Source organism: Chaetodon trifascialis, chromosome 4, assembly GCF_039877785.1.
Source record: "Chaetodon trifascialis isolate fChaTrf1 chromosome 4, fChaTrf1.hap1, whole genome shotgun sequence".
NCBI lineage: Eukaryota > Metazoa > Chordata > Actinopteri > Chaetodontiformes > Chaetodontidae > Chaetodon > Chaetodon trifascialis.
In genome coordinates this window covers 9,185,867-9,209,092 of record NC_092059.1, presented here as the reverse complement: position 1 = coordinate 9,209,092, position 23,226 = coordinate 9,185,867, and the positions used below count along the sequence as shown (strand labels likewise).

Sequence of the window (23,226 nt, the reverse complement as noted above, 5' to 3'; positions counted from 1 at the left end):
ACACATAGCTTGAACTGCTAAAATCCAATCAAAAGGCATCTAAATCTCCTCCCCTGACGTCTGATTCTAGATTTACTTCAGCGCAGCTACAAGTCTGGTCTAATTTAATTCTTGGCACATCACCTCAGAACTGCAAACAACATGAATAAATTCACACCTTGATATTTTTGGCATTTGTTTTAATGAGTTTAAAAACACTGCATGCAAAAGCCAGACAGTCTGAGAGAAAGGACTGTAACACGCCAGAGTTTCACGTCCTCGTCATTATAACACTGTAAAACACCAGAACCCAGACATGTTAAACCAAAAGCTGCGTCAGACTCGGGTCGATCAGCAGAACAAGTAGGAATTAACAAGCCAAGCTCGCACCGCTCTGCCCTCGAGTCCTCAGGCACATCTGTTACTGTAAAAGACACGTGAGGCCCTGTGACCTCCTGGTCAAGTATAAACGTATATTTTCATTAACGCTAGATTTTAATCGGGGCATCGTGTGAAAAAGGTTTCCGCTTTGTTTCACCCTAAAAAAAGCCTCAATCCTCTGAATAAAATCGCAGACCAGTAAGCGTCAGCTGCTTTGATTCTCCAGTTAAAAGTGCTGCTCTAGATGTTTCCCTTGATTGTCGACGTGGGCTCTCGCGTGCTGTTTGCCTCACAAGCTGCTCCTGTGTCGTGGCTACAATAGGCATGTTGTTAAGATATCTGGTGTCCATGCCTTTCTATGTGATGAGCGGGTTGCAGGGCGTGCAACGCACAGGCGGAGTGCTCGGCGGCTTTAGTGTCGTTCTAGATGAGGTGTGTTTATGTGTGTGTATGTGTGTGTGAAGGCTCGTTCGGTTTGCACCAGGAGTAATGAGCAGCATGGGTAAGATAACGTGGTTACATCGTCCGTCTCTCTTCATCTCTGTCTCCTCCGGACCAGCTCAGCACTTCAGCATGACCTGTTTCACTGGGCCGCTCAGCGCGTACCAACAGAAATACAGCACATAGACCCGCCTGGAAAACAATAAGCAACTTTTTCAACATGAGTGTGACGTGTTCAGAGTCGGTGAGCTGCACTCTGGTTTTCCGTTTTTCAGTCATGAATCTTCGTAAAAACACTTGCAAAAGATCAGAATGGCACAAGAGATTGTACGTCGGAGCAAACCAAATACTGCTTTAGAGGGTCCGTTCACCCAAATGACAACAAAACACACACTTTCTGTCTGAATCCGGCCTTGTAGATAGTTTCAGTTTTATCTCTGCAGGCTTTAAAATATCTGCCCATGTGATTTCAGCCTCCACCCAATACAATAGAAGCTAATTTTTCATCAGAAATACACTCCGGCCTGGCTCTGGATGAGGATCACTCTGCTGCTTTGGTCCTGATTGAATGTTGCTGATAGACTTTTATGCATATTCATGCATTGACGATATGTATCCTAATTACTTTGTTAATTCCTCTGCTTCTCCTCCAGCATGAGGTGGACATTTTTGGCTTTTAGTAAAATGGTCATGACATTTGGCTCAGATATCTGTGGTGTCCAGAGGATTTTGGTAATCAACTGATTAAGTCATTGTTTTAATTTGTCCTATACTTTGGTTAATGACCAAACACCAGCATGTTCGCGTCGTCGGTGCAGCCTCACAGAGCTGCTGTCACGGCTGCAGGCTCTTGCTCAAATGCTGTTTTTCAAAGCAAAGAGGAAATTACATTCTTTCGTTTCACCACACTGACAGATATTTCAAAACTTGGACAGAGAAAATACCCCAAATCTTTACAGCTAAATACAAGCTGGAAGTAAGTTAGAAGCTTTGTTTTGTTGTAATTTAGGCAAACTGATTCTTTACGTCCTCGAACATAAATACAGTCCTCCTCCACTGCAACCTTTAACAACATAAACTGACTGGATTAAGACGTGTCGTAGCTCTGCTTCTCTTGCAGAGGACAAACAGAAGACGGACTCATTTTATGACTCGTAAAATACAGTAACCTTGCTTCTTCGCCTCACAAATCTGATCAGATGGGACAGGGGAAGGCAGAATGATGCTCTGACTGTAGAAGGCTGTCATCAACTCAGGCATCGCTGGCTTTCAAAAGGCAGGGAGCGAGAAGCTCTGCAGCTTGGACGAACTGGCCATTTGTGTTTGAACAACAACAAAAAAAATCCTGCTGCAGGGCTTCATTTAAGATTCATCTCAGCACACAAATTGTGTGCATGTCACCAAATCCAAGCTGTGATTTCAACATTTTCTGTGATATGTAAAAAAAAAAAAAAAAAGAAGAAGAAGTAGCTCTGAGGATGCGTGTATGTCGGCAATCTTTCTGTTTACACCCTCTGTAGCATAATCACAAATGAGGCCCCTGGAGTGTGTGTGTGTGTGTGTGTGTGTGTGTGTGTGTGTGTGTGTGTGTGTGTGTGTGTGTGTGTGTGTGTGTGTGTGTGTGTGTGTGTGTGTGTGTGTGTGTGTGTGTGTGTGTGTGAGAGGCAGTCTGGTGTGACAAAGCAGCAAGCCCGGACCCAACCCTGGGGCTCCATTATAGAAAACACACAAACACATACACACACGCCCGCACACCCACACTCACACCATCTCTAAAAGCACATCATCCAGTAACGTCTCAGCTGGTATTATAGTTATCTCTGTCCGTAATGGATAAACCCCACAGCGCTGTCATCCTCCTCGGACCTGTTTGACACATAAACACCAACTCCTTTCCTTGGCGGCACTCTTACACAGCACTTTACTGTACAGTAACAGAGCAGGCCAGTATTATGTCATCATTAAGGCTGAAGAACCTTTTTAAACAGGGTCAGTATTTAGGCTTGATCATTTCTTTCTGGGCCTGAGTAGCTACAGTACAGGTTTGCGTTACATCCCAGCACTGATGGCGGATTTTCAAAGTCAGCTTTGTTCAGCTGTGCCGGGCCGGAGTCAAGGCCTGGATGCCCAGCAGCTCGACAGCACCAGAAGGAGAGACCGACATACTTTCTGGATTGTCAAAGGCAGCGGTGGGGAATTAAGGCAGTTGTCCCCTCAAGATTTTAATCGCGAAAAGGCTGCAACTCTGATTTGTGCCATTGACAGTTCAAGCCTGCTTACAGATCTTTGTTTTGTCTGGTTTTTGTCTTTTCATCTGATTATCTTGTCAGCTGTTTCACTGCAGAAGTGGCCCACTATGATATGATGTAACAAACGGCCAATCAGATGCTCTCAGCGCTCTACTTGGGTGGTATGACAACAAGCGGAGGACCTCTCCTCGGCCTCCACATCAGAACCTGGGCGTCGTTGGCGTTGGGCCTCCCCATGGCGTTCGGAGGGATGGGCTCCATGCGGGTCAGCACACGAGGCTGGTCCTGGTGCACCCGGCCCACCAGCCTGGCCCTGGAGCCCAGAGGCAGGGATGGATCCACCAATATGTCGACCCTCATCCTCCACTTGATGGTGTGGAGCAGGATCTTTTCCCTGGACGTGGTGTTGAGCGCCACCAGCCAGGTGGTGAAGCTCTGGTCCCTTTTGATGTTAGTCAGTAAGGGTGTGTTGGATTCACTGACTGGCACAGCCCAGGTGACGCTGGGGTAAAAATTGTCATTCATGCTGACGATGAAACGCGATGGCTTGGAGGTGGGGCCCACGATGGTGACCGTCTCCGTTGTGTTTCCGTACCAGGGGTAGCTCACGCCGTCTGAGTCGCTGATGGCCCTCACCAGACCTTCTCGTAGCTGAGGCAGCTCCCAGCTCGACCTGAGAGGAGGCAGACAGAATGAGACTGGAAACAAGGAGATTTCTGGGTGACTGTGAGCTATTTGTCCAAAGGACACATGTGGCGATATTCTATGATTTTACCACTATCAACAAACCCCATGAAAAGACCAAAACCACTGCTACATTGCTGCAGAAAGGCGAGATTTTAAACCGCTGTTAAGTTGCTTTTTAAAAGCCTAATCCCTTTCATAGTCAATCAAAAGAAAATATATGACTTTTCGGTCATTTATCAGGCAAAAGAGCCAAACATTTTGAAGTTTTCGGCTTCTCAAATGTGTATTGTTTTGCCAAATCAAGCAATTCAAAGATGTCGTCTTGTCATTTCATCACATTTTTTTCATCACGTTTTTAAGGCTAAATGGTTAATTGAACAAAATAACTGACAGATTAATTGATAAAGACAATGATCAGTAGTGTCAGCTCAACTTTCACATCACAAAACTATTTATATGATCAATAATAAATTTTTTGGGTTCCACTTTTTGGGGTTTTGGTGATTTTTTTTTTATTCACATTTGGATAAAAGGTTGTTGCCATACTTGTGTGCCTGAGGTATTAAAAGTGGTGAGTTTCTGTTGACAAGGAAAACAACAGAAGTAACAGGATCATTGAAATTTCTTATCCAGACACAAGCTTGCAATGAGACGACAGCCGGCTGTAAATGATATCAAGTGGTTCAGTGTGTCAGTGGATTAGCATGATCTCTTTGTTGAGCCCATCAGTTTTTGTCATCTGGTGGCCCCCTTCCATCTATTTGTTGTGCTTTCATGACCAATCTGATGACAAGACACCCTAAGCCCCCTACGCCCACCCACTCCCTAAACCCAGGGGGATTAAACACCCCCATATGCCCTCCAGATAATGTGTGTGTGTGTGTGTGTGTGTGTGTGTGTGTGTGTGTGTGTGTGTGTGTGTGTGTGTGTGTGTGTGTGTGTGTGTGTGTGTGTGTGTGTGTGTGTGTGTGTGTGTGTGGTGGGGGTGTGGGGGAGGACATGTCTCCGTGGGCACAATTTGAGTGTGAGAGCATCAACTGTTGTTTAGCTCCTTTAATAGCAGCTTTTCTATTTAGGTGCCAAAGTCACAGGAACAGAATCTGTCGGTGGGCGTTTGAATGAAGGAGGCTGACGAGCACAGTTAACCTGCTGCGTGCACAAATGCTCCTCTATGTAACTCAGCGTGATGCACACAGCACATTATTGCACGGAGTGTGTGTACGAGCATGCATGCAGAGCCTCGCGCAGGCTAGACGCACGCGCACAGGTTTGTTTTTTTTATATATCTGAAAGCACGTCACGGGGGTGTAATGTGGACGCAGGTGACAGAGGTGTGAACTCACATGCCGACGTCTCCATAGGTGTTGTAAAATTCCATCTGGGTGCACGCCTGGATCCAGCCCACCACCCATGTCTCATTGCGCGGAATAGGGGGCATCACAATCCGCGCCGAGGCTTTGAAATAGGGCGTCTTGTACCGAAGCACTATGGGCGAGTTCTCCTCAATGACAGTCGGGCAGTGGTCTATGGTGGCGGACAGGTCGTACACCACGATGTTCTCTCGTTTGATGCGTGACTTGTTACAGGCAATGCTCTGGATGCAGCCCATGGCTGTGCAGGTAAAGGTGATGGTCAGGAGCAGCCAAGAGAGCCTGACAGGCCTGGGGAACAGCACAGCTGACCGGGACTCGACCAGTATCAACACTATGAGGCCGTGCATCAGATGAAGCTGTAAGGCAAAGGTGGGTGCTACCACGCTATAGGCCCAGATCAGAATCACAATAAGGCTTCAGTGAGATCACAGGAGCGGAGGGGACAGCTGGGTCCAGTGGGACCAGGATCCAGGTTCGGTCCCTGTGTGTCAGCAGGCACCCGCCCTGCTGACGTACGGGCACATCAACCCGCTCCAGGGGCGCTGCTCCGTGGCTAACCCCGTGCTCTGACCTCCCGGGAGGCAGCAAGCCACAAGAGAAAGTACCCTGCGGGGATTAATAAAGTATCACATGAATTTTTGATTGAGGTGTGATTGTTTCCTCTCCACTCAAACAGTGCACGCTGTTTCCGCGCGCCCTCTCCCCAGGGATCCGACCCGTCTGCGCTCCTGCTCGAACCCCTGCCCCTAACCTTTGATCCTCTTCCTTCTTCCCCGAGATGTCATGTCATAAGAGGCGTCGGGGGACCGGCGGACACCGGAGCGCCGGCAGGGGGACCCGGTGGTCGGGCGGCGAGGCTTGTTGATGCGGCACTGCACATGAGATGCTGCTGCTGCCTTTAACCCGAGCGGCGGCGTTACTGTCCGTCATGCCTGTCGACTCGACGGGAGGGAAACCCGGTGAAACAAACAAAACCTGCGAGTCCGAGCATCTGTGATGGGGGAGATGAAGAAAAAAACCGCTTCCTCTTGCAGAGTTAGACGACACGGGCGGGTTGTTTCCGATCACAACAAGGGAGGCAATCAGCTGCAAATAACCCGGCTGTCCACATCTGTCACCGGCTGATGAAACGATGACATTAGGGCTAAAAAAAAAAAAAAAAGAATTAAAAAAAAAAATAAATCAGATAAACAGTGTCACAGTATCCGTGCAGCGCAGCGTCCGCCGCTCGGCATCCTCATTTGCTGAAAGCTGCATGGCTGAGTGTCGCTGTTCAGCCTGCGTGGTGCTGAAGATGCTGAATGAACCAATGAACGGCAGAGGGAGACTGAAGGCGTAGGAGTGCCCGCGTCTGCACAATAGTAGCTTTACGACCTCTTTCCTCCATATTGGAATAATGCTTTCTAATCGCATAAACACAAAGCAGACGAGGCTCAGATGAGCCTCCAGTGGACGGGCTGTAATTCTTATTAATGGGGCTCCAAGAGAAGAAGCAACAGGTTTATTCTTTGCTCTCAGGGATTATTTTTGGACGTATTTACGTCCAGATGTTGTGCTTATTAAACATCATTCCATCTATAATTGTTATACATTGTAATAATAAATTCTCTGGAGTTAAATATAAAGAGATGGGGGTGTTTCTAATTGTGTAGAGACACATTTGATTGGTTAGTGGCAGTCAGCTGCTGGAAGCATTATGCCATTTTTCAAAATAAAACCGTCAGAGTCTTGCCAAAACAATCACATGCTACATTAGACAATGTTCCAGTGAATGGTCCTCCTCAGCAGGGGGAGTTTGGCCAACTGTCCTGGAGCTATAAAAAATGTTCTCCTCCACGCTGCTCTGAAAGTTGAGATACAGAAAAGAAAAGCTCAAGATACTGAAAGCTACAGCTACCAAGTGGACCTTACTGTGAGACTGCTTTGTCAGCTGTTGTTTCCGAGGTCAAAAATTAACTTCTAGTGTGTCGATCTTCATCCTTTTCTGTAAATAAAAGACCCCTCCACATTTACATCTATCTTGTTTTCATTAACATGGGTTATGACAAGACAAATAAATGGCTTTGCTGGACAAATGTTGGCTGTCTTTTAATTGCAGACATCAGTACTAGAATGACCAACAGCTTCAGACTGCTGAACACTTTACAGCCAGCCAGCCGGTGATACACTCCATAGCTGACATAAACACTCAGACACACACACAAACCTTATATATATACTTATTGCTACTTTGTGTGTATTTGAAAGTATCTATAAATGTATCCTTTTTAATGTTTTCATTCTGATATACTGTATGCATTTTATTGGACATAATTTTTATTTCACTTATGTTTTTGGTGCAGGATTCACCAAATATATTTAATGTTTTAATGCTTTTGTATGATGGTTTTGTGTCTTTTTCTATTTCATTTAAAAATGTTATTGTTGATCATATTAATTATTAACTTTTATTTTGACCAGACACTCTCTGTCTTGTTTGTCTTTGTGAATTAAGCTCTATTAAGCTTTAAAACTCTCATACTGCTCTGGAATCATGAACAGCAATTCCCACAAATGTAGGAAAGTTCCGCATCATGGTACAAATGTAGCTCTAAGTCTGATAATAAACACGAAATATAAACTGAGTTAACAATGTTAACAACTGTCCGTTGCTGTATGAGAACGTTTATTCTGAAAACCAACGGAAACATGCTCTGTACGTCGTCACTTCCGTCTAGCGACAGAAGAAACGCTGCTGAATCACTTACAGAGGAGAAACAACGTCCTGTTTTTCTAGAAAATATAGACATGTCGTCGTTATAAACTCTGGAAACTCAACGACAGCAGTTCCTGGCAGGTCACCATGGTGAGTATCTAACTGTTATCCTACAGTTAAAGTCTGAGAGGCTCAAAACCAGTACTTCCACATGTGCTAAGCTAAGCTAATGCTAGTGCTAACTTCACGAGTGTAGCTGAAGTTGGCAGTTATCATTGTTGACAGACTCAGGGGGCTGCTTGTTACCTCTAAACCATTATTGTAAGCTTCTATTTAATTTCCTTGCAGCTGTCAAAATTGTATCAATAAAGATTTTTTTTTTAAATAAATAAATCATTTAACCCGTAATATGTCAGAAATCACTGCTCTTACTGGTAAAACTGCTTACTTATTCTCCTTTAAGAACAAAACATGATTAATCGATTATAATATCGATAGAAATCTTTGCAAAACTTAATATTTTTTTTCAACCGTATTCCATCAATAACAATATTTTTCCATCTTTGAAGTGTTATTAAATACTCTGTTAATGTTCTCAGCTCTGCATGTTATGTGTTAACTTTCTTCTCCCTGTAGGTCCCTGCAGACTTTAAAGCCCTCATCCAGAGGTTTTACCACCTTCAGTCTGAGCGGGTAGAGACGTATCAGCTCTTTGAAGAGTGAGTTTGGATCCAGTAACGACGAACGCTGCTGTTCAGTTTCTGTATACAGCTGTACATATTTCCATAATCACATTTCTTCCTGTCTCCAGACATCATTGCTCTTGATCTCTTGTTGTTTTTGCTGCTCACTGCCTTCCAGAGGACATGAGGCCTACTTGAGGACAGGGCCCCATTATGACTTCGACCACTACAGGCAGCTGGTCCATGAGATAACACAGGCCTTCAGCGGCATCTCCAAGGAAGTGCTGGAGATCAAGGGGAGGCTGCACCACGAGTTTGACAGGCCAGACCTTTCTGAGCACATCGAGAAGCTGCAGAGCAAAGAGAAGCAGAAACTTGAACTGGTAAGTAAACACACTTGATGTGGTTTTTGTATTGAGTCCAAAAGACAGCAGTGAACAAGATAAGAAACATTTTTATAATACAAAGTGTATATGCTTTATTTTTAACCAATGTACACTGGTTGTCCTACATATAGAAGGTAAATGTGATATAATCAGCTGATTTATAGATACAGACAAATGATAATAGACACAAACGTCTTAGTACAGATAAGCTAAAGAGACTTGGTTGTGATTGATCTTTTATGTGGATTTTGGGAAGAAGAAATAATAAGGATAATTAATAAGTCAATCCAGAAAAAGAGACAAAATCAATATATGATTTCTAAATAACCAAAGAAAATAGTCAAATCCAGCCAAGTAAATAAAAAGCTAAATTCACAAAGAAGACAGTGTTTAAAAGGGGAATCATTCCCTCAGTTTGCATTTTGATTTCTTTGGTTTTAAGTAAAATGTAGTTAAATGTGATCTGTGTAGCAGAGGACTGATACTTTCATTATTTTTAGTTCACAATTTGTTCAATGTTTGGTACATTTCCACAGTTTCACCACAAGGAGGCAGACTTCTTATACAAATGCAGTTTATACCACTGCCATATGAAGGACCCTCAGATACTCAAGCAGTTTCTTTGCTTGTCACATTTTTCACTGCAGTATCATGGATAGAAGAAGGGAGAACTAAAAAATGTCTTTTGTGCAGTATAACACAGCTGTAATGCCATAAGTCATAAAAAATGCTAGTTGAATTTCTTTGATAATCTACTTTACAAAAATTGAAAAAAGAAATCTATATATACAAATATAAAAACAAAACATACAAAAAGAAAGGGGGGCGTGGGGTCTCCACATGATATACATATTGAAGTATTTACAAGGCCTGAAGTTCAGTCGACTGAATTGTTGTCATGTGACGTTGGGTTTCACGTCTCAGTGTGGACACTCATGGCTTCCCAGGTGCATTGAGGTACGCAGAGTTGAATGTTTTTTATAGACTCTGAGCAGTGCAAATGGTCAGTTTATGGCCAAATTTGAAACAAGCCCTGTAAAATGAAGTGAACTTGCTGAAATGTCACTTTGAGCTTAGATTTGGTTTGTAGCATGATTTGTTCAAGGACTGTCAGAAGTTTGAAAATTCAGTGATAATTTATGTTTCACAATTCCTGGCTGTGATAAATGGCATAATTTTTATTTTATTTTATTTTTTTCTTTCAAAGAAAGCCTTTCGAACCTGCTGGATGATTCTGGGAGCCAGAGGATTCACTGATTATTTTTATTCTGGCAGCTCAGGTCTTAAATATTTTAAGCACCACATGTGGAGGAAAAGTGATGAGATTATTTGGGGCTTTTTGTGCCAACCTGACAGCAAACCATAAATTCAGTTGAATGAAAATCATTCAGTGCTGCTACAGTGTTTCTCAAGTGGAAAGCTGCAGTCCGTCTGTGGCGCTCATCCTGATTGGACAGACAATTTGAGCGAGTCTGGTGTTAAAACGTTAACAGTTTGGTGCTTCCCACATGTCACACATCTGGTATTCAGAGGTGATGTGCAGCACTTTTGTACGAAGTTTTACACCCCTTTTATAATATTCACTTCACTGCCAGTAACGTTATAAAGCTCCTATTATTTTCAAGTCCATCCTGTGTCTCCTCTCCATCCTCCACTGATGAATGCTTTGCATAAATCGTATCTGATGCGCCTTCTCCACAGACAGCCAAGCTGCAGCTGGCCAGGCAGCGGGCCCAGGATCACCCAGAGGATGAAAACTGTCAAGAGGAGATTCAGGAGATCAAGCACGAGTAAGAGCAGCTATTACATCCCCTGTGTTTGCTGTGTTAGCTCCCTGCTGACCCATCCACTCACTCACTCACGATCAACCTGCTGTCGGCTGCAGAACTTCCCGTTTCCTCCTAATTTAGCAGACTATCCTTTGTTACCACTGTAATGTCATAAAACTGGCAGAGATATGCAGTGATTTACTGTAACACAATGTGTTTCCTTGTCCAGGATCATCAAGAACAAAGAGGCTCTGAGTGAGATCATGCAGGACTTTAAGTATGACTCTGAGGAGTGTGATTGACAGCTGGCTCCCAGGAGGCCTGCAGCCTCCCTCTCACATCGCCACCGACAGATCAACTCTCCTCTGCTGCAACTTCCATCTTGGACTCCTCAGCTGCACGTATTGATCCCCCCCTGGCTCCACCCTGCTGGCTGCTGCAGTCTTATTCCGCCCAGTGGGGCTTTTCACTTCCTGTGTGTTTCTCTCTGTCATCATGCGCTTGTGTGAACACATGCATCAGCAAGACGGAAAAAGAAAGGCACAAAAACTTGTGTTCATATTGTGAAGAAATGTGTAAATAATAAGGTTAAATAACTCATCTTTGTTTACTTTATGAATTGTATTTTTAAATAAAAAAAGCCACTCTCCAAGATGAGTTTTAATTTTGACTGTTTTATGCATTATACACAGTATTTGCATTATTGGTGCAGTAAAATAATATAACTTAGTCAAAAATATTCTTTAAATATGCAGTTATACAAATATAAATCGTATGAAAATGTCTTCAAATAGTCTACAAAGTCTATATACATTTTACACATGGTTATTACAATTACTGATAGAGCAACACATGCTGCAGTTTAGGAATAACTGAATTAGACTCCATAAATGGTATGAGACAACATTTTAGAGATTACTGTGTTTAAGCAGCTCATTAGTTCACTGAAGTAGAACTGCAACAATGATTCGCCTGCTATTTTAGTTTAATACTAAAAACATCCACTGTCTCCAGCTTCTCAGTTGTGAGTGTATTATCTTCCCTGCTTCATATAATTTTAAATGGAATATTTCTGGGTTTTGCACAGTTGGTCAGACAAAAGATTTGAAGGCATTGCATTGGCCTTTAGGAAATGACTACTTTTCACTGTTTTCCAAGAAACTAATGAGCAGATTACCCAATAATGAAGATGGTTGTTAATTGCAGTCCTACACTGAACTCATTATTTCAAACAGTAACAGAAGCAGAGCTAACTATCCTAAAGGGATCATCAATCATGGGCATCTCACATATTCAGATTTGCTTGGAGAAAACATTACAAGCTTTACAAAAGCACTTTGAGAACGTTGCCTGACCTGGAACAGGAGGTTTGGGGTTGCACACTTCCCAGACTAAAAGTGCAGTTACTGAGGATCAAAATATTTGTGTTTGTACGAAGAGGTCTGACAGATTTAGCTGGCGGAAATGGCAGAACAAGGCTGCATTGTCTCACTACATTTATCTTCCACCCGGGCCCTTTAAACTCAAGCCGAGGCTGTGTGACCACACACTGCAGTGTCCCTCAGGCTGAGGGCGTTGGACCTCTCACACGGCTGGGACCTTCGGGGCCAGTTATCTGTCAGTGTTTCTTGATGCTGTTCTTGAATTAAACGCCACGGTGGTGCCGAGCGGCGGCGCTATGAATTATCGTCTTGTAGAATCTGAAAAGACAAAAGCAGATGGCTCACGCAGGGATAATTCAACGAGAGAAACCATGTAATTTACAATCATCACCATAATTGCTCTGTCTGGCTGCCACTTTTCTCTCACCCCCCCCCCCCTTTTTTTTGCATCATCTCTTTCTCATTCTCTGCATATCGCTCCCCGGACCCCCTGCTACCTCCCTCTCAAGGTAATCAATGGGAACCTGTCACGGCTTGTGAACAAAGACATTATTCAGGAGACAGCGCGTGCCCTATAAAGCACAAAAACCCGGAGACCCGGAGAACTAATTGAGTCAGGTGGAGTGAAGGTTCCTGTGACTTCGAGGGCTGAGCGGCAGAGGATGTGGCTGAAAGTATCTCCTCACAAAGTCACATAAAAACACAGACGACGGCGGGTCTCTGTGCCATTTGGCCTGAGTTATGTTGGTGGAAGGGGCTCCTCACGCCAGGAGAAAACACAAAGGGAACACATTACAGCGGGGCTGTTAATTACATGTCCATGTTTCTTCCTCTTTGTTGTGGTCATCAGCTGAATATCAGAACTCTACATCGTTAAAATATGTAATAAAATCAGAGTGCATGTCTACTTTTATGCTCCGACTTCTGGGCCAGTAAAGTCAAAACCGCACATTTTACCTGATCATAAAGTACGGGCTGAAACTTCACAGAGCCAGTTCAAGAGAAATCAGTCCTCTGTGTGTTTGTAAAAAAAAAGCTGACCGCATGGCATAACAAAGGCAGGGTCAGAAATTCAGCTCAGGACTTCAATGCAGCAGAGGCTGTTTGTGTTTGTCAAAGCGGCTCGGCTGGGATAATGAAGCGAGACAGAGGGAGAGATTCTGCTTACCTACCTGGTTGCGCGTTCTGTGCGTCTTCTGCAGCCACACCCTCCACTGATCGTACAGTTTGATTGACATGCCGCTGCAGCCGTACGCGTGCTTGCGGACCCAACCGAAGAACTGCTTGAGTTCCCGCCGCAGGGTGGAGTTCTGCTGACCAGGCTTGGGATCACACGAGCCGCTCTGCAGCCGCTCTGGGAGGAGGGGAGGAAGGGGGAAGGAGGAGAGACAAAGGAGGGAGTGAAGGAAGGAGGAGGGAGGATGAGAGAACAGCATCAAGGTTATAGTTAGGGCAAGTGTTCGTGTGTGGTGGTGGATGGATGCTCGCCGTGTAATGTGTCAGCACAGATGTGACAAATGTTTCAAAAGCTATGAATTCATGTAGTTTTCAGCATGAAAACTCATACAAAAAGATGAAAATACAGTGAAACAGATGCTGTTAGATTTGAGCTGAAAGTTAATTAATGTTTGCTAGGTTTTCATTTTCATGTTGTTGTTGTTTGTACACAGACTTCTCTGGAGAGCACCACTGATGCTGAATGGACGAACATTGTGAAATAAAGAAAATTGAATTGTTTTTTAACAGCCTGGCTCCGGGTCCGGACAGAAATATCTTTACAACTACTGGAAGGATTGCCGTAAACCTTTGGACACACGTTCATGTTCCCAACAGGATCGAGTGCAATAAATTTAATTATCCCAACTTCTCATCGAGCACCAAATTTCTATTTGTCTGATATTTTGGTTTATGACCAAATACCTGCAAAACTAGTGACATGCCCGTCAGCTACTTTTTATTTAGTGCTAGTTAGCCAATGTTAGCAATCGTGACATACTTAACTAAGATGGTGATCATGGTAAACATTACAAGTGCTAAACATCATGTTAGCATTACAACCGTGAGCATGTTAGCATGCTGATGCTAGCATTTAGCTCAACGCACCGCTCCTTTGTGACCATGGTAAATGTTAGCTTTTATGTACAGCATGTTAGCATTGTCACTGAACATTTTAGCATGCTAATGTTAGCATGTAGCTCAAAGCACCACTCCTTTGTGACCATGCTAACTTTTAGCTTTTAAGCATCGGCATGTTAGCATTGTCACTGGACATTTTAGCATGTTGATGTTAGCATGTAGTTCAAAGCACCACTCCTTTGTGACCATGGTAAATTTTAGCTTTTAAGCATCAGTGTGTTAGCATTGTTACTGAGCATGTTAGCATGCTGATGTCAGCATGTAGCTCAAAGCACCGATGCTTAGGGATCATGGTAAATTTTGTAAGTTTGAGCACTAACAATCTAGCCATATCATTTTGTGCATGTTAGCATTTAGCTCAAAGCACCACAGCTTGGTGACCAGAGTAAAATCTGTCCTCTGAATATCAGCATGTTAGTATTGTCATTGTGAGTTTTAGCATGGTGATGTTAGCATCTAGCTCAAAGCATCACTATGCCTAAGTACAGCCTCACAGAGATGCTAGCATGGCAGCTGACCTCTCTGCTACAGAGGCTTCTAGTAAAAACACCACAGCTCAGTGAACATTTCTGATTATTCACATGGCTTAATTTCACATACAAAGATAAAGTTTAACGTTCTAGACTATGGAGGTGACATAGCATACTTGGCTTTCTGGGGAGGAAAGGCTACTGAAAGTCGTAAGTCTGTTGCAGTCAAGTCTTTATGGCAAACAACAGAGCACGATAACGACTTCCTCCCTCTGGGAAGTAAATACCGCATGACCAGTGTAACTCATTATCTGCTCCTCCTCCCGCTCCCAAACCTGCTTCCACTCAAGCTTTATAGGCACTGCGTGTGCTGCCGACAGACAACCAGTTTTTTTAACTTGATCAATCTTTGAAGCCGACGACCAAAATCTATCAAATATCCCCCTGGCTCTTTGCAGTTCCTTCTAATCCTCTGCTGCAAGATCTCTATCAAGCTATCTAGCCTATTGATGTCTAGTTTCTCCTGGGTCACATGCGGTTTGGATCTGTTTGTTCAGGATGTTGAAACAAGGATAACGGCATTGTTTTTCTGGCTTTAATTGGCGATGAAAGGTTGATTATTAGAAAGGAACGAATGATCAAGATTTGTGGGCATCACAGACGTTTGGGAAGCATTTTAAAAGCCATTTCAGACACGAGACAGACTATGAAAGGAAAGATTTAAGTTCTGCTTTTAAACACTTGGTGAATTTTGTCGTGAATGTCCTAAAACACAGACACTGCTTCCTTCATATAGTCATATGTACTCACCACTGCTGGGTGTGGAGGCGGCGGCCGGATGGCTCCAGTCACTCCAGATGCCGGCTTTCCTGGAGCCATAGATGCCCACTGGATTGCACCTCACCTGGACGAAATAGACGGTCCCGGGCTGAAGGCCGGCCAGCCGACATGACGTCTGGTTACCTACATCATCCACCACCTGTGAGAGGGTACAAAATGACAGAGAGGATGTAATGAGAGGAGTTGAAACTTTGTTCCGCTTTCATTTTGAATGTAGTCTGGCTTCAAATATATTTTAACATTATTTGCTTAATCCTGTCTCTCAATAGTAAAGAATTCAAAGACATTCAGTATGTACCTACGCAGCACCAAGAAGCTGTGGGCAGAAAACATCAAAGAAGCAGTTTGAAGGAATGACAGCTTCTAAAAAGCTCCACTGCGGCACTTCTGAATCAAAGCCAGCTTTCAAAAATGTACCAGCAAAGAATTACCAGCAGTCAAGGCTTTCATACCTGTACTGTTTGCTAAATAATGAAACACACATGCAGCAGGGCCAACTTTTCTGTTCATCATTTAATTGATCAGTCGGTGCTGCAGCACCACCGAGGTGTCTCAGCGGCAGAGGAATGGGGTCTAGGCTAGTCTGCAGGTGTGTGCAAGAGAGTGTGAGGACCACCTTCCATTCAGTGCTGTCCTCCAGTCTGTAGCGGATCTGATATTTGGCCTGAAAGAGGACGTCCTTGAGCTCGGGGGGGCTGGCCCAGCGGACCGTCAGCTGGTCCTCGAGGTCGCCAACACGACTCACCTGCACGTTGGCAGGAGGGTCTGTGGTCACTGCACGGACAAGGACAAGTGTTAAAAAGTTTGTGCACAGCAGATGCACAGTATGTAGGGCAAGGATACAGGATGCAGGTTTGAATGACCTCTGGAGAGAGATTACATTATATTACAACACTGAGGGCAGACGGATGTCATGTCTCATCACTTGTCATGGTCAGGCTGATCAGTGCTGAACCAGCCAGCTGCCATCTGTCTCATATACATGTTTAAAAAAAGTTATTTGTAAAATCTATCATGAAAATAACAACTGAAAACATCTCATCTCAAAAATATCATTCAAATACATTTGTGATCAAGTATTTATTGATATAAAATTATACTGAAACATGTAATTACTTGTAGTACTTTTGGTACTTAAAGCATATTTTGATGCCAATACTTTTGTGCTTTTCCTGAAGTAAAATTTAAATGCATGACTTGTACTTGTATTTTTACATTGTAGTATTGCTACTTTTACTTCAGATCTGAGTACTTCTCCCACCTCTGCATACTGGTGATCCAAGGATATTTACATTTGAATATGTAACCAATGACATGACAAAAAGCGTCCTCCTCCTGTGCAGACTGGCTCGCAGGCTTCGCTTCAGGTCAGTCTGCACTTCCTCAGTCAGAACTAAACAAAATATTTTACCTTCTGCAATAAAGGATGCAAACAAATGAAGTGCTTTGAAGGAGAGAAAGACAGAGGGAAAGATAAAGGGGACGGCAGCACGAGAGCGAAGAAAGGAACTTATTAAAGAACGTATTAAACGTCTTGTAAAAACGTTTCCTGCTGGTAACCTTCAGCTTCGTACATCCTCCACGGCTGGCATGTGACGCTGTACCTCAGCTGACGTACTTTATTTGTTCTATCGCATTCAGTTCAAGAGAGAGAGGAACACCAGGCCAGAACAGCCGCTCTCCGGCTTCTTGTTTATCGAAGCGGTACAATGCATCATACATGTGGTAACATTCATCTCTTCCAACCCACTCACAGCTCCAAGTTATCTGTTCCTCAGTGTGCAGCGAGGATGAATGGAGGAAGAGGATGCTCGGTCACGAATGATAAACACTGCTTTCATAACGTGGCACTCGCTGGAGGTCACAACACTACGCTACTGCAACAGTGCTGGAGGAATATCTGCTATCGCTCGGACGTCACAACCTAAATTTCTCATTGGGAAACCTGTGAAGCCATTATCTGAGGTGTAAGCACATGATGTCCAGTTAACTTTTACAGGGAAACAGTTTATCTTTGCAGCCTGAACATATAATGTTGTTACAGGTTGAAGGGAGCGAACCATAATGATGAATCTCCTCTGCTCCACAGAAGTGTGTTAGCCAGAAGTAGGAGATCTGCAGACAAACAAATGCCAGAGCAAGGAAAGGAAAGGAAAGGAAAGGAAAGGAAAGGAAAGGAAAGGAAAGGAAAGGAAAGGAAAGGAAAGGAAAGGAAAAAGAAAGGAAAGGAAAGCAACGCAAAGGAAAGGAAAGGAAAGGAAAGGAAAGGAAAGGAAAGGAAAGGAAAGGAAAGGAAAGGAAAGGAAAGGAAAGCAACGCAAAGGAAAGGAAAGCAACGCAAAGGAAAGGAAAGGAAAGGAAAGGAAAGGAAAGGAAAGGAAAGGAAAGGAAAGGAAAGGAAAGCAACGCAAAGGAAAGGAAAGCAACGCAAAGGAAAGGAAAGGAAAGGAAAGGAAAGGAAAGGAAAGGAAAGGAAAGGAAAGGAAAGGAAAAAGTTGTGTTTCTTAACCTCCAGGAACCAAATCAGAAAAAATATCCTCAAAAAGTTAATCTACCCACCTACATCGAGGATGTCCAGGGTGGTGATGTCAGAGGTGGCAGAGCCCAACTGATTGGCTGCCTCCACCCAGATTTCATACGGGGTGAAGAGGGCGAGGTTGCGGGGGATGTGGCAGGAGTAACGCTGCTTCCCTGTGCTGTCGTTTTCACACTCCATCTCTCTCCCGTACCACCTGGACAGAAACACAGCGACCAAAATAAAGTCTGCCATCTGTTTCTGAGAAGGCTTTCTGAAAAGATTTTTTTTAACCTTCAGCTCTGTCGAAACACACTGCAGCCTCTCACGGGACGATAAACTGTTCTGACGCATCTATTCTAGTCTACCTGAGTTCTGCTGGACGAGGCGATCACCTGTGAGCTGCAGCAGGTCTGAGGCGCTCACCTCAGTTTGTACTTGAGGGTGTATTTGGTTCGGATGTGGGTCTCACCGCGCCCCCCCGGGCTCCACTTGCAGCTCAAGTCCTTGGTGTTGCGGGACCAACACATTAAATTAACTGGTTTTTCTGGAGGCGCTGGAGAGAGAAACAAAGAACAATGAAAACACAAAGTTTAAAGAAAGAAACTGAAATCAAGTACAAAGCTCGAGTGAAGTCAGAGAAAACATTTCATTTTAATTAAATCTGATTCACTCCGTCAAGTCATGCATTAAAGAAGCATCAGATTATAATCAGAAGAGCTTTTATGTGGAACTAAAAACTTCTCAACAAACAAGGGTTTTGTGAGTCTTATGAAGTTTCATAAACTTTACATTAAGATGCCCCAAATAGATAAACAGCAGATCAACAACTGCCTCCAACAGCTGCTGAGAGGGGAAACATGCAAACACATCATAATCCACAGTGCAACATATTCATATAGGGTTTGTGCGTCCTTGTATATGGATTTATGGATATTTGGATGAATTCAAAGCAGTGTTAAAGTCAGCTGGTTAGACAGAAAGGTCTCCACTTACTGCCCACATAGAGACATGAACCAGCCAGGACGTGTCCATCTGCTCCGTGACACACCAGGTTGTCTCCAGACTGCTGCTGGGAGCCGTTGAGGTGGTGGACGGTGACGCTCAGCGTGTCGGGGCTGACCACACTGTAGGTGCTGCTGGACAGACACATCCCGTTCAGCGTCCAGTACAGCGTGCTGGAGTGGAGGCCGAGCTCCGGGCTCAGCGTGCACGTGGCTGTCAGGCTGGAGCCGATACGCAGGACGGGATCCTGAGGGGAGATCACTGCGACATCTGGGTGGTGGACGGACAGAGACACACACGGTCACTTTCCATTACTTTTGGGGACATTACATAGACTTCCATTCATTTCCTGGAGACACTTAACCCAAGTCTTCATCCTAGCATTTGATGAGTTACATTGATGATGACTTAAATGAATAAATAATCATATAAAATAATTACATTTTCATTCAGGAGTTTATTGACTAATTATTGAATGTAAATTTGCTTTAGTTGGTTCTGTGATTTCACTCTTTTTTGATGGTTTTGCAGCCTGTTTGCTACTATTTTACTGAGTTATGCCTGATGAAGGTTAATGGCCAAAACATTACTTCTTCCAAGCATTTAGCAGAAGCCCACTACTAACTTTATATGATTTGTTTCCAGATGCACCAACTACACAACTGCTTTTATTAGCTTCTATGTATTTCTTGAAATGTAAATGTCATCGAAGCCATAAAAAATCTAGTAAACTTGCTAATATTGTTTTTCTTTTTCTTTTTTTTTTTTTTACATTTTAGGTTTTTAGCTCCCTCCCCATTAATTTGACTCTCCTCAGTAACATGCATTAAGTTCTGGGCAGCTCTTACTCTGTGCAGTTTGATTTGTTTAAGTGTTGAACAAACTTTTTCCACGTTTCTTGCCAAGCATAAGAAAACTTTGTGTTTGTGTGAGGAGGGGGAGTGCAGCACCACAGCAGCAGCAGCAGCAGCAGCAGCAGCAGCAGCAGCAGCAGCAGCAGCAGCAGCAGCAGCAGCAGCAGCACTGCACCACAACAGAGCAGGAGCTCAGCACATATTTATGACCCAGTAATGAAGTGGATTTATGGAGCCTCTGTAGGCTCAGTCAGAAAGGTCACCCTGGTTTGTCGGTGAAATCCTTGAATGCTTTTCCATACCGCGACCCCTCTTCAGGTTTGCTGTTATGATTGATGCCCATGAGAAACCCTCTGCAGTGCGTTTGAATGCTACCACCGGGCTCCTTCTTCACAGAGATACGAGGATTAATGTGCAGAGTTTTATTAAACGCGCTCCATGTGGGCGGTGGACAATATGTGGCACTGCTGCTTCCAGCCTCACCAGCCTCAGTGGCATCTAACAATCAGACATGCACCGAGATGAAAAGTGCATGTGAGAGGAGTGACACACATAAAGAGGCTGCCTCCAGATTATTTTCCTGCAGCCGGAGTCAGCTTCTTTCTTGTATCTCCGTGCTGATGAACACTGTTTATTTCAATTTGTCTCATCAGCTCCATCACCACCATGTCTAATAGGTCTCGCTCTCAGTCTAATCCACCATTAGGTACACAATCACGTCTAATGATTGCTCTCATATTAATGTGGTGTCACTGCATCGGGAATTATTTTCCTGGAAAATGCAACAATTAGGCTATAATTTGTGTTTTTGTTGACACTATCATTAGTTACAGTGCAATCCAATCAAAAGTCTTCCAGATAAAGGCTTGAGCGATTTGATGACCTATCCCTCGACCCCATATTCCCTATAAATATCCCTGGATGTATTATGTGATTAGGAGCAATACACTGGATTATGATTAGAGGTTGAGTTGACTTAGTTTCTTGCAGATATCTTGTTATCTGTCTATGTGTCAACCGATAAAAACAAGAACTCACAGTACAGAAAAGTCAATGATGCGTTTGAGAACATTTAGAAAAAGTCTCCATAACATAATTTGTCCACCAGAGAACACAGACAAGTTTATTATTAACTGAATTATGTGGGAATTAAGATTTTTTTGTCCCTTCTTGTGTTTTTGTGTCTTACTGTTTATGTCACACAGTTGCCAAAGACATACAAAATAACTGAATCATTATCACATATTATAGTTAAAACAATAGATATTGGCTGATATATGTGCAGTATAGAGCTGCAGCGCTTAATCGATTTGTTGTCAACTATTTCGATCATTGATTAATTAATTTGAGTCATTCTTCAAGAAAAAGACAGTAAAAATTTATCTGATTCCAGCTTCTTAAAAGTGAATATTTTCTGTAAACTGAATGTGATTTGGCTTGTGCACAAGACAGGACATTTGACGACGTCATCCTGAGCTGTGAGACATTTTTCACCCTTTTCTGACATTTTATATAAAATTATAAAATAATGAACCAATTAATCGACAGTGAATTGTTAGTCGCGGCTCTATTACAGTGTAGTTCTCAGACTATTCTGAACTCTCACAGATCAATGGTGACATCAGTATCAAAAATCAGCTTGGTTACTTAATTTGATGAGATTTCATGGTTTGAAATGATTAGAGAAAAAAAAAAAAAATCCCATTTGGATATTTTATCCAAACAGTGATTCTCCATAAAAACACACTCTATCAATAGATCCATATCAAACAACAGATCGCCTTCTTCTAATGAGTAAAATCTGTCTTCTCTGGTTACCTTTTATAGTTATTGTAGGTGGGGTGGTACTAACACCTGGGCAGGTGAAAAAAAAAGTCACCGTTTGTGCCGATTTGAATTACACAACTAATCTATGAGGTTTTTGGTTTTGTTGGTTTGGAGCCTCCACACAGCAGCAGCTCACTCTGTAAACACTGACAGAACCTGCAGGTAACGACGGAAACTCGCTTCTGTCGATCAGGTGGCGTCAATAAAGTTTGGTACTTACGAGTCGAGGACAACACATGAGGAGCGAGGAAGAGGAACATGCAGGAGAACATGGTTCTTTCCGCCGCGCTTCTCTGCGTCCTTTTCTCGTTTCCGGGACGTGGGGAGCAGACAGGGAGGTCAACCTGGAGCAGCTTCACTCCGCAGCGGCTCCTCAGAGGAAGTCTGCAGACCGAAGTGAGTGAAGGCTGAAGTTTGCTTCCTCTTCAGCTCCACAGTGACTCCGCCGCTGCTGCAGACACACTCAGGTTCACACTGTTCGCTCCTCCCTTCTTTCCCCCGCAGCCACGAGTCATTAGTGCTCTTTAACTTGTCTCCTCCCTGACACACACACACACACACACACACACACACACACACACACACACACACACACACACACACACACACACACACACACACACACACACACACACACAGAGGAAAATTCATAGTAAGTAAGCGGAGTTGACTTTACACATAACAAACTTTCTGCGCTTTTCATTGTTTTATCATTTAGGACCTGTGATTGGCTGCTTCAGGTGAGGTCGTGACGCCTTGTATGAAACTTCCAGGTAGGTGTGAAATAATATAATATAATATAATATAATATAATATAATATAATATAATATAATATAATATAATATAATATAATATAATATAATAAAGAGTTGGAAGGTAACCAAGTAATTCAAGTAACTCAAGTACTGTACTCAAGACCAATTTTAAGGTACTTGCACGTTACTATTTATATTTTATGCAACTTATACTTCTGCTCCAATACAGTACACAAGGCGATTTCTGCTCAGTTACAGTTACATTACAACTTTGCATACGATATTTGAACTGCTGTCATGTATCAGTACAATAAATCTAATATTATTTAATAATATAAGTCCAAAATGCACCATTCTGCATAATGAGCGCTTCTACTTTTGATACTTTAAGTGCATTTAGCTAATAATACTCATGTACTGTTAAAGTTTTGAATGTTGTACTTTTAGTATTGTAGTGTTGCTGAGAACTGCTCGTGCGTAATTATGACAAGAGGCATTCAGTGTAACATTCATTTAATGTTCGCAGTATTCAGTATGACAACCGTGATCGTAGCTGTCATATTGAAATATTATTTTAAGCACTTTAACGAGAAAAGTTGCAGAGTGCATCACAAACAGACAAGTCCTAAACTCACTCTACTGGATTTTATGTTGTTGGCTCCTCACATAATCTGTCCTCAGCTGATCTATGCTGTGGCCCTCACGTGCTCGAGCAGGATCCTCACAATCCGCTAATAATCGTGGCATCGATTCTGTATGTGTCAATATTGAGCAAACGGCCCATCTGTCCGCTCTGTG

At 43.2% G+C, this 23,226-nt stretch overlaps 3 protein-coding genes across 4 annotated transcripts; 1 reads left to right on the top strand and 2 right to left on the bottom strand.

Annotated features, from left to right (window-relative positions):
• Positions 1–162: 162 nt before the first annotated feature.
• Positions 163–6,375, bottom strand: fam78bb (family with sequence similarity 78 member Bb). Its single transcript, XM_070960498.1, has 2 exons — positions 5,081–6,375; positions 163–3,723 (listed from the first exon to the last, which is right to left on the bottom strand). Exons 1-2 carry the CDS (start codon positions 5,455–5,457, stop codon positions 3,201–3,203), a joined length of 900 nt encoding a protein of 299 aa, XP_070816599.1. The 5' UTR covers positions 5,458–6,375; the 3' UTR covers positions 163–3,200.
• A 1,434-nt stretch (positions 6,376–7,809) lies between these two features.
• On the top strand, positions 7,810–11,297 carry rex1bd (required for excision 1-B domain containing). The gene is made up of 5 exons (XM_070960499.1): positions 7,810–7,955; positions 8,442–8,524; positions 8,667–8,871; positions 10,576–10,664; positions 10,873–11,297. Exons 1-5 carry the CDS (start codon positions 7,953–7,955, stop codon positions 10,943–10,945), a joined length of 453 nt encoding a protein of 150 aa, XP_070816600.1. The 5' UTR covers positions 7,810–7,952; the 3' UTR covers positions 10,946–11,297.
• Positions 11,298–12,093: 796 nt separating this feature from the next.
• crlf1b (cytokine receptor-like factor 1b) lies at positions 12,094–22,169 on the bottom strand. 2 transcript variants are annotated; one of them, XM_070960496.1, is made up of 8 exons: positions 21,893–22,169; positions 18,983–19,261; positions 18,413–18,542; positions 18,031–18,203; positions 16,088–16,245; positions 15,442–15,610; positions 13,194–13,379; positions 12,094–12,343 (listed from the first exon to the last, which is right to left on the bottom strand). In XM_070960496.1, exons 1-8 carry the CDS (start codon positions 21,942–21,944, stop codon positions 12,327–12,329), a joined length of 1,164 nt encoding a protein of 387 aa, XP_070816597.1. In that variant the 5' UTR covers positions 21,945–22,169; the 3' UTR covers positions 12,094–12,326. The 2 variants fall into 2 exon arrangements, with proteins under 2 accessions (XP_070816597.1, XP_070816596.1); XM_070960495.1 differs by having other exon boundaries at positions 13,198–13,379.
• Between the last annotated feature and the right edge of the window lie 1,057 nt (positions 22,170–23,226).